We start from the raw sequence: 11,576 nt of genomic DNA on the forward strand, positions 1-11,576 counted from the left end.
GAACACGTGTGTGGTCTGATGGGTGGCAATATGTTTTATAAGCGCAGAATGCATGGCTCCATGGTACATTTTGGAGCATAAAATGTCTTAAATCTTATGGTTTTTATTAGCTAGAAAGTAAGGGCGAAAACTAAAGGACCCTCTTAAGTTCTACTTCTCCTCAAAACTGAGTTTTGTTGTAATTCTGAAATAAATGTTGGCTCCAGAAAGTTGTTCTGTTGGAAGAGGGTGTTTATATTGTGTATTTGTGTGTGATGGGGGAGCTGCTCAGATGCCAGTTCCTCTCCAGACCCCACATCGCCCCAGAGCTTCCAAGCTGTGAAAACATACTGAAGGTTTGTTGGTTCTTTGTGGCTAATAAGGTGTCATTGTGCAGTTGAGCTGTTTGATATCCAGCAGAGTCATTAGGATCATAGGAATAGATTTAACAGACCTGCTGCCCTCACAATTGGATACGCACATGTGCATTTCTGCAGCCTTTCGTTCCTCTTTTTTATAAGATATGACAGGACTTACTGCATTTACTCACACAAAGTTAAACTGTATTCTGCTGCAGTGGTGCTGACTTGTGCCATGATTAGACCTTGTAACATCAAAGCTCACTGCTTTCAAAGGCTTTCTTTTAGAGCTACCTTCAGGAGTCCTGGCTCCTATATGTCCAGACTGCATACAAAGGGCTGTTTTCATCATCACCTCCCAATTCAGCACCCCAATCGTCTCCCACTGCTGCTGGATCTCAGTTATCAGGAAAAAGGCTTGATAAACCATGTCTGGATTTCTGTAAAAACCAGGACATTTTGAGGCTGTTGCTGAGGGAGAAAGTTTTTCATCCAACACTAAGGCTTGACCTTGTTAGTCTGGAGGCTTGATTAGAGGCTATCTGGAGCCGTTCTTTGAAGAACGCACCTCTGTCTTTTCTCATCCCATGCAGCTGATCCATCTTGGCAAGCTGGCACTGGACCCATTGTGGTTGAACTTTAATGGAGTGAACATGAATATTGCTGTCAATTGTGGGAGGTTCATACATGTGGATAACTGCGGTTTGTTTTGTTTTTAATAGATATGAGAGGGCTGTAAGAGAAACATAGCCTTCAGAGACCCCAACAGAGAAAATAGACAGGTCTCTGTGGACTTGGCTCTGACTTGGGGCTTTATGAGTGAGATCCTGAGCTGTGTTTGCCTTAACAGAACTTCAGGGAGGGGTGGTACTGACACTATAAGGTCACTCCTGAACTGGTTTGTCAAGTTGCGCAAGTCAGTTGTGTTCATTCAAGTATCTCACAACATTTGATAAGAATAGAAAAGGTTTCATTTGGTCCTGACCAATTCTCTGCCCCGAGTCACACTGTCAATTTTAATCACAAGAAAATAGTTTCTCTTTTTGGTGACTTCATGATGGTCTGTGAAGTGACTAATGAAGGTTTTGTCTTTATTAAAGATCAACACAGGAGGAGTCATTGTGTGATGACATCAAATATCCTGCCAAGCAGCTGTGTTTTTCAAAGTTAATTCAGCGACAGAAAGACAAAGTTCACTGAGGTGAGAGATTCTGCAAGAAAACAATTCAGTATGCAGAGAAGGTGTACTATACGGTACTAGTTTATAAACTGCAGACTAATCTCAAGTCCTGGTTACAGAAGAGTGTTAAAGATGGGTATTGCCATCATAGCATCCCCTCTCACACTGGAGTTTATCCCTTTAGGCAATAAAAACTGAAAGTTGATGGATACGAAAATGAATCTGAGCTAGAAGGAATGATTGTAAATGAAAGGTTTAAGAAAACACGTAAAAGTGAAGCGTAATTAAATATTAAAGCAAGAAAAAAGAATAGAACCTTGTTTGCCTGCTCACCCTAACCAGAGCCTATTGGTAAAATAACATAAAGAAATCATTTTTTACAAGTAAATGAGCCCACAATAAGTAATACAAGTTTTAAAAAGAGTGGAGGCATCAGTTGCTGATCTTCTAACTCTTGACCAGCCTTAAAAACATGTAAATGACACATTTGACAGACGTGTCACAAGAAGACCCTGGTTCAAATCCCAGCTAGGACCTTTCTGTATGTTCTCCTTGTACATGTGTGAGTTTTTTTATCCTTTCAAGGGCCAAAAATATTCATCATAGGGAAATTAGTGCATCTAAATTGGTTTTAGGTGTGAATGTGTGCGGTTGTCTGTCTCTGTGGCCCTGCAAAGAACTGGCAAACCATCCAGGATGTACCCTGGCTTTACCCAATAGTAGCTGGGATAGTCTCCAGCACTACTGTAGCCCCAAAAGGGAATTGGCAGGTTTAGGAAATGGATGGATGGATGGATGGATGGATGGATGGATGGATGGATGGATGGATGGATGGATGGATGGATGGATGGATGGATGGATGGATGGATGGATGGATGGATGGATGGATGGATGGACAAAATACTTTTCAATTTATATCTCCAAATGTGATTTTGGTTGGTGATGCAAAATATAGTTGAAGGCAAGGTGAGATCATCAGTAAATTTAAACTTGTTTGTTTCCTCAACTTTTAATTTTTATGTTTAGTTGTGGTTTCTTTTTAATGGTAACGATAACCAAACTTTTCTTTTTTTCAATATTTGTATGCTAATTGTCCTCATCTCTCCAGTGTACCTCATAGTGGCATTCTTAAATAACAGGTACATTATATATACATTCATGTAAACTCAGTTATGAGTTGATATGTTCATTTTGGTATCAGAAAAAAAGTTAATTTTAAATCTAAAATGTTTGTTCCCGGTAAATGGCAAATCAGCCATAACTTGGATGGTGTGATCACTTGTTTTCACCAGTGCCTGTGCATGAAGCCAACACAAGTGCATTGATTTAAAATACTAAAATGGAGCACCTGTCAAAATAAAATAGCAATGGATTTTCAGAAGGAGAAGTGACCGGCAGACTTAACTGTAAGAAATATTTGTGATGTCATTTCAGAAAAACACGATTTTTGGTATTTAAGTGAGAGCAGAACAGATTCCTTCAGAGGGTATGAAGAGATACCTCCCAACCTGTAAGAAAGCATCTCAGGTAAAAAGAGTGGTGAACACAAATTTCAGCACCATGGTCAGAGTTACCTCACAGGTAAATCACTCTCACTTCAGAGACACCAACTCTGCTTTCTTTTAAACCATTCAAATCCGAACACAAAATTTTGGGTGTTTTCACTCTTGTAACCACAGTCTCACATTTACCTTGCCAGATACCCTATCTGTGCATTATCAAAATGAAATCAAAGTGATATTTTTATGTAAAATGTTGAGGAAGCTGTTAAAGTCTCACTTAAACAAGCCTTTTCTTTCTTTTTTTTTTACCTTGGAACAATACCTCACTCTCAGGCCTCCGCTGAGATGTAAATGGATGTTTCACTGGTGTTGTGACCCTTGACCCTGAGTGCACCCCCTGTTTCCTGAGCCAGATGCTGCTCCTGTAGACCCCAGTCTTCTCAACCTAAACAAAGTAATCCTCCACTAAACAAGATGGATATTGTATCACCACTCTAGTGGTGTCAAAGGAGCAAACATCTAAAATCTCAAAGAGTTACAACAATGTATTTTTTGCAATAAAACTAAAGTGGTAGAAATATTTTTCTTTATTTTGAGCTGTTGTGGCTATTTAAATGAATTGCATTTAAGGGATGAACATAAAATTATATGACATTCAGTAACTTTTTGTGGAAAAACGTGTTATTCATAAGGCAGAAGTGGCTGTACTATGTGGGTTTTAGGTGGGAAATGTTGAATGATAGAAGAAGAGAAAATGCATTATGTGATTTTTGTAAATGAAGAAATAAAATATAAAACAGTTTTAAGGAAATTCTAGCTTTAATTCCCCTCTTTATTATTTTTAGTTAAAGTAACCATTATATTTTTGGTGAATTGCATTAAAATGCACAAAACAAACCCCTAATTAGATGTTTTGTAACATTGACAGACACTTTTATTTTCTTTTAAAAAAATCCTTGTGTAATCTTAAGAAATAGCGCCTCCAGTTATCTTTACCAACTCTGGTTTTGCGCAGAAATTGTTTAACAGTTTCTCGGATGCTACCTCCCACTCCTCCACGTAATTCACCCTCTTAACCAATCCTATGCCTCCCCAAAAAGTTTACGCCATGCAGCCTATAAAGAAGTGCCTTAGTTTCTCAAGTAACAGAAAGACTTGTCCTCTCAGGAACACATGGATTCTTTAGATTTCTCCAAAAGCCCACAGATCTTTGGTTGGACTACTTCCCTGACTCCATGATAGGGGGTATGCTGTGACTCTGTCTGGTGGACGCCTTACCAGGTGGGGATGTCTGAGGAAAATTTGGGAGAAGACTCGGCCAGCTCCCCTGTCTCTCCTGTGGACAGTGTGAGCAACAGCGAGGGGGAGCTGGACAGACCGCCGAAGAGATGTGGGAGGAAGAGGAGACCGAGCAGGAAAAACGGGGAGGACTCAGATAGCCCGACCCCTGGGAAAAGAGGGAAGAAGTCCAGCAGCAGCAGCCCGCAGTCTTTCGAGGAGCTCCAGTCGCAGCGCGTCATGGCCAACGTCCGGGAGCGTCAGCGGACGCAGTCTCTCAACGAGGCGTTCGCGGCTTTGCGCAAAATTATCCCCACTTTGCCCTCCGACAAACTCAGCAAAATACAGACTTTAAAGTTGGCAGCCAGATACATCGACTTCCTTTGCCAGGTGCTGCAGAGCGACGAGCTGGACTCCAAGTTGTCAAGCTGCAGTTATGTGGCGCACGAGAGGCTGAGCTACGCCTTCTCCGTGTGGAGGATGGAGGGCGCCTGGTCCATGTCAACATCTCACTAGCACCAGGAGAAATCCTACCCAACATGGTACGATGGGTTCTTCAACCCAAACCTGCACGATTCAAGATGAAATGTGTGAGAAATAAAGAGTTTTAATGGTGGCAGCCTCTAAAGGCCACATCTAGGCTGTAGAGGAAAGTGTTTGGGGTGTTTTTTTTTTCCTTTTCTTGTGACAGTAAAATGTAACCCACAGGTGACTGCTGAATTTATTTCCTGAAGGAACAACCTGGAGTCCAATGCTGGATACATGGGATCACTGCCACAGACGACTGAAGCTCTGCGTGGGGATCTTTTTTATATAAGAGGCCCGACAGCCTTGCGTCAGCTCCCAGTTCCCCACTCTGATGAGTTTTCATGCTGTTGACGAAGAATGTTAAAGAAGAATCTTTTTTGTGGTGTTTTTCTCTTTTTTTTCTCAAAAAAATCTTTGTTTAAATGCATGCATTAGACTTTTCTCTGTGGTCAAAGTGCATCATTGACGTCTCAGTATTTCTTCAGCCTGGCTGGAGGTTGATTTCGTGGATCTAACCTGTGCAAAAAGAAAAAAAAGAGAAAAGTATTTTCAGAATACACTTATTTATTTATTGAGGAAGCGTGGAGGAATAGATCCTGTGTCTGGAAAAATGTCATTCCTATTTTTTTTATAATCGCTTCTTTTATATGTTTGTATATATGTTTTTGCATTAAAGAAATGTACGATGGAAGGATTCGAGTTTTATTTTTTCTCCCCATCTGTGGCCAAAAGAGGCCAAAGAGGCCAAAAAATGGAAGATGTTCTTAAACAAAATAAGCTGTGCGCGTGCGCGGAAGAAATTGCTAAATAAAACCAAAAAAAAAGTAAATTGTCAAGATGGAAAGCCAAAAATGCTCAAATATATATATAAATGTGTGTGTGTGTGTGTGTGTGTAGATTTAGATTTACATGTTATCATAAATCACATTTTGCGCTTAAAATTGACAACTGGAAAAAATATTTTTATTCCATTTACTACCTGGCCTTATTAGAAAAATAATTAAAAATCATGAAGACAAATGTAAAGATTGTTTGCTCATATTTTATGTTTTGTACGAGCATCAGTCCCCGTTTCCCTGCGTGATTACTGTCACGGAATAAATCTTTCAAAGCCTGTTATCGTGCTGTGATTGATCTCCGTGATCTGGGAAAGTGTTTCTCGCTGTCCAAATCAAAGTGCGCGCGCGTTTGAAGGTGTGTAATTGGCTTGCGAGGCACGTATGGAATTCCCAGATGTCTATGAAATCCAAGAAGGTCGTGAAGGTGCAAGCTGTGGAAGGACTACTTCCCACCGCCTTGTCTCAGCAGTTAAACGGAGACCTAGGAGCGGAGCTTTGTTTGTTAGATGAATTGTTGGGACCATGATTATTATTTACTTTTTGTGGTGACGCAAATCTCAAAACTTAATTTATTAAATTCATTCTAATGGTTTCTTGGTCCCTTAAACGTAAAACCCTGGAAAAGGTTTCCTCTTCTTTTTTCTGAGTGGGGAAGTTGGCAACTGACACAATGCAGAGGCACAAAATGAAACCTATTTAGAACAGATGTTAGTATTTTTAAAAAAAGTCACGTGAAATGAGCAGATGTTCAGACTGAGCTGGGACTCGCCAAGCAGAGCATTGCAGTGCAGACTCAGCTCGAAGCAGCATTGCCTCCACACACGCTTTTCTCTGCGAAGCTGCGGACTTTGATTGGGATGATCCATTTCATCTGCAGCTTTGATTAACAAAAAAGATCATTCAAAAGGGGGTTTCCGGGGAACATTATGGAGCTGCAAGAAACGGTCTCTAAAAGGTAGGTTGAACTTGAGAAGAGAGTCTTCGTGCTTAGAATTGTGAGGGAATGTTTGTCTGAGAAGCTATAAAAGCCAAATGAAAGCTTGGGTGCTTTTGCAAACTTCCACGGGCCCCGCTGCAGCCGAGACATGCAGGCTGAGCTGCGGTGGAAGCGGGTGAGTGTGTGTCTGTGAGGTGGAGGGAGGAGGCTTAAAGGAGGCGAGCGACCGAAGAGGCTCCGAGAAACCATCAGCTAACCATTCCAACAAACTCCACGTCGCACGGCGCGCATTTACGCAGGATCCAGGAGGAGACGATCATTTTGTAATTCGAAAAGGTTTCACAGTTTTTGGGGAAAAATTACATGAATGTATTATTATTATTATTATTATTATTGTTATTATTATTATTACGTACTGAAATATTACTGCAAAAGGCTATGTTCACATATCCGTCTAACATTTTATTTTGTGTTTGCTTTAATTTATTATTATTATATTTAAATATGTATTTATATTTTTTTCAATTTATCACTGAATATATTCAGTGTACACACACACACTTTATTTTATCAATGTTAATACACTTAAAAAATTGTGAGTTGCAGTAAGAACTTTTTTTAAAGTGAGCTGGAGTGCTTAGGCTGCACAGTGACAGTTTGTCCAAACCTTACTGAAGGCAGAGAATCAAATGAACAAATGAGAAGTTAAGCAGAAACAGACAGACAGTTACAGACCTTGTGCATATTAAATACATTATTGCAGCTCTTTGTTGAATAATAATAATAATAATAATGTTGAGACCATATATTATGTTGAAAGCACATTTAATGCACGGACAAAACTGCAGTAATGGACACCATTCAATCTTTATCAACTAATTCAACAGGTTCATCATGTATATCTATACTTATATATATATATATATATGTGTGTGTGTGCGGGGTACAAACTTACACACACACACAAGTTATTCTACACTCATAGACTTTATGTATCTATCTTAATATATTTATTTGCTCCTCTAGGATAAACAAAATAGTTTGACTTTTTTTAATTTTGCAAAAAAAAAATTAAACTTTGTAGGGGAAATCTTTTTATCTTTTTTTTTAAATCAGTTCCAATTTGAGATATTTGATTTCAACATACAGGTGCATGACATCTCTGTTGGTCACCTGTAGGGAGTAGCCTGCATCTGTTAAACTCCCGCCCACTTTGACCCTGAAAACAATGAAGCATTACTTCACAAAAAATGGATGAGCGCTCTGATAAATATTTATTTGAAACAAAAGTGCACCTGCTGACTGTTCAATTTATTTATCGCAGGAGAACAGGTTTTTCTAGCAAAAACCTGGTCAAGCTACTCACTAATCAAATAAAGACAAAAGTAAAGAAAAACGGAAAAAAACTTAAATTGCTTTTTTCATTCTGATTTCATCTTGGTAATTTCAAATTAGTTTTGTGCTTAAAGACACTTAAAAAACACAGATAATGCTCTGATGAATGCAAAGTTGTCAGTGGACATTAAAATGTTCAAAGAGCTGTGCAAATGCTGGAGATGTGACAAAGTTTAAGATATTTAATCTCAAAGAAAGTCAGACCCTGTGGTGTGAAGTGGACACAGAAACCCTGTGACAGTCTTAATCATAAATCGCTGATATACAGGTTCAGCTGCATCTCACTTGTATGTAATGCAGAATCACATGTGGTGCACTGACTTGATTTATTTCAACTCGGAGAACAACATCTGAATGGATCAGTGTGCATTAATTTTACTTTTGGCATTCAATTGTTTCCCCACATAAGGAAGAGAATCAATTTTAGTTTTTGTTGTAAACAATTTGCTGATTACTTTTCAGCTTTTAATTTAATTGCTTAATTTTGCATGTAATTATTGGTAGCCAAAATGTATTTATTTATCTATTTTTCTGTTCTGGAATCTTTTCTTTCTGATAATAGCGGTAGGTTAAAGAATACGACATACCAGAAAGCATTTGTGCTCTTTGAGGCAAATGATTGTGATTAAAAGATTAAATCTTGAGATATTTTGATAAAAAGTGCAACCGATCTGGCTCAGTGGAGTAAACATGTGATTTTTAGTCTGGCTGAATGCTTGTAGATACATAACAAGTTACCCTAAAATTAACTAAAATAGCTAACATATATTAGTGTTTCAAATAGCCGATCAAGGAAGTCCTGATCCTGGCATAGTCGCAACCTGGATGTCCACATGGCACAGCAGACACCCACACATTTGTTTTGTGTGTGTGCCACCCAGGCTGCAGACAAGACATGGATCACTGTGTTTGAGGAGCATACACAATGATGTCACAGACAGGAAAAGGGCTAGAAAAGGTTTGGCACCTTTAGGAATTGGCCAGATTCTCATTGGCTCAGCAGAAATGCAGAAAAAATAAACAGGCAATCAGAAGGCAGTGTGAGCGTACACAAAGGCATCGCAAAAACGTTGCGGATAATAAAAGCAGATTTTTCACTTGAGGGGAATGATTATTTGTGCTCCTCAGTTGTCCATAAATAGAGGGCCCCCTTACAGGAAGTATAAACACTGAGATGAAGCAGAGGGCAGCTAGTGCGACGCAGTGATTTCCAAACATTACTGTTTGTGTTCAATCAAGATCAGGCATAACTGTAGTCTGGGTTTGAGAAGGGTTATTACTTGAGGAAAAATGTGGAGAAAAATATGCAAAGAGTGTAATGAGTTTAGCTCATTTAAAAAAAAAAAAAATTGATGATGAAAACAAAAACCTGTCGCCAAAATAGTGCAACCACTTACGACAAAAAAAAGGGCTTTGCTCCAAACAATAAAAGCCATCAATTTAAAAAGCTTCCACTTCAGTCTGACGAAAGCCAGTTTGCCCTTTGACAGTAAAACATTCAACCTTTGTGTATTGCTTTGGGCTAAATAGCATCCCAATGCCTGACCCCATGGGAGCTTCCCTCCCTGGGTATTAATCCTATTGCCTTCATTAACTTTCTGGCCCACTGGCATCAGTGATGAATGCCAGGGCTCTAATGTCATACTTACCGGTATGTGTCGTTACGTAAAGCTACAATGATCTCCTTATTTCTCTCACACCACCTTGAAGACTTATTCTTATCCCCTTTGGGCAGAACTTTGAAGGAAGTAGTTTTATCAAAAAAAACACAAAAAATCTGTTTATCAGTGTAAAACCTCACTGTGACAAAACAAGGCTAGGGTGCAACAAGAGAGAGAAAAATAGTGTAAAAATATTCAAAGGGAATTATTGCTGATGAAAAACGAAAGCAAAGAGACATATGGGATGACGGAGAAACTGCAGTAAAATCACTTCTCGACCAATTTATTCAAGTTGCAAAATGAAAATCCCACTTTATGTTCACTTTTTAAGAATGACATTGGTGTGTCATGATGTCAACTTAAAATTATTTTGTTTACCCCGGATTTCCCATTATAGTTTAAAGCTATTGTGGAAATTGTGTTGCGAAATCTTCTGTTTTTCAGTAAAATACATTTTAATGGTTTCACTGACTTCAAATTACAGAGGCTTTTTTAAAATCAAGCATATCAATACTTATTTAGTGTTTGTTAACTTCTAAGTTTAAATCTGTCCCTAAGAAGAAAGCAAGAAAAAAAAAACAGAATTTTGCTCCTGAAGCCAATCTAACCTTGTTTTAAAAATGTGATTCATTTGTAACATAATACATTTAAATCTAAAATTGTCACTAGGCAACAATGTACATTAAGGTTAGACATGCACTAATAAAAAAAAACAAAATATTCAAAATTGTAAGGTAGAAAAACTGTTCAGATTTATTAAAAATAAAAAATGTTTGTAAAATATTAAAATGTGAAAAGGGTAAAGATCTCAACATGGAACTTTTCTGTTGCCTGAATGGTTTATTTACATTAAACATGTATTCTGTTTCAGCAGAAGATCTCTATGAAGAAGAATTGCTGATCTGATGGTAAAACAACATAAACTTAATCTTATCGCCTCTATCTCCATGTCATTGGGGTGCTGGATTCATCCTCCTCAACATCATGGCCGGCTGTTTGTGACCTGAGCGCTAAATCAAGTTCAAAGAGGACGGCTGGCGTTTGGCAGATAGTTTTACACAAGGGCAGAGGTAGAACCATTTGTTTGGTCAACCTCTAGCTCCCCCTTTGATTCAGAGATATCTCTGACCCCTCCGAACTCCAGCAGGCAGAGTGACACCGCTAAAAACTCTTCATGCTGTTGCTGAGCTTCTAAAGTTTGCAGGATGACTACCTTGATTTGTGTGTGTTTGTTTGTTTGTTTTTGTTCAGTTAATTAGAAAATGTCTCATTTTTTATGTACAAGTCACTTTAAAAATCTATATAAGCCATAAAGACAGTAAAATATTAAAAAGAAAGCATTTGTTGGATATTTTGGGGGGTAAATTCCCCTTTTAACCTTTTTAAACTTTCATGCTTGTAGTATTTGCATAATTTAAGACTGAGGGTGCATGACTTCAGGTTGAAATGTCTAAATGAGAAACTAAAGCTATTGATGGAATAAATGTAAGGTGCTTTTTTTTTCTTTGTTTGTCAAATGTAAGCTATTATGTTACAGTGTCTTAGATCTAAGCAGTACAGTTCCATATCAACTACTGCATTTGGACGTTGTGTAGATATTGTATTGCAAAATGTTGTGAGGGAAAAAAACATTGTTTTGCATTACAAGAGTATATGGTCACATGTTTTAATTGGATGTCTATTATTTGTTAGAAAAAGTGTATACTTTGATAAAATGTCTAGATCAAATATGCCTGTTTGTTATTTTTTTCTTCAACTAAACATCATAAAGGTATATTTAAAGAATCTGAGTTTACATTTTTTTGTTTGAGACAGGTGAGAAAATAGTAATTTAAAGACAAAAGTAATTTTCATAGGCAACAACAGTTTGAAGCTTTTTTAGCTATAACCTCAATAAAGCCTAAATTGTCCTTGGAAA

At 38.1% G+C, this 11,576-nt stretch overlaps 1 protein-coding gene across 3 annotated transcripts; it reads left to right on the forward strand.

Annotated features, from left to right (window-relative positions):
* Positions 1 to 4,142: 4,142 nt before the first annotated feature.
* twist1 (twist family bHLH transcription factor 1) lies at positions 4,143 to 5,517 on the forward strand. 3 transcript variants are annotated; one of them, XM_011485017.3, is made up of 2 exons: positions 4,143 to 4,840; positions 5,033 to 5,517. In XM_011485017.3, exon 1 carries the CDS (start codon positions 4,308 to 4,310, stop codon positions 4,812 to 4,814), a length of 507 nt encoding a protein of 168 aa, XP_011483319.1. In that variant the 5' UTR covers positions 4,143 to 4,307; the 3' UTR covers positions 4,815 to 4,840; positions 5,033 to 5,517.
* The last annotated feature ends 6,059 nt before the right edge of the window (positions 5,518 to 11,576 follow it).

The sequence above is a fragment of the Oryzias latipes genome, chromosome 16 (genome assembly GCF_002234675.1).
Source record: "Oryzias latipes chromosome 16, ASM223467v1".
Taxonomy (NCBI): domain Eukaryota; kingdom Metazoa; phylum Chordata; class Actinopteri; order Beloniformes; family Adrianichthyidae; genus Oryzias; species Oryzias latipes.

Bases quoted from the DNA above. Each gene is read 5' to 3' on its own strand.
- twist1 (XM_011485017.3), top strand. From the start codon at position 4,308: ATGTCTGAGGAAAATTTGGGAGAAGACTCGGCCAGCTCCCCTGTCTCT.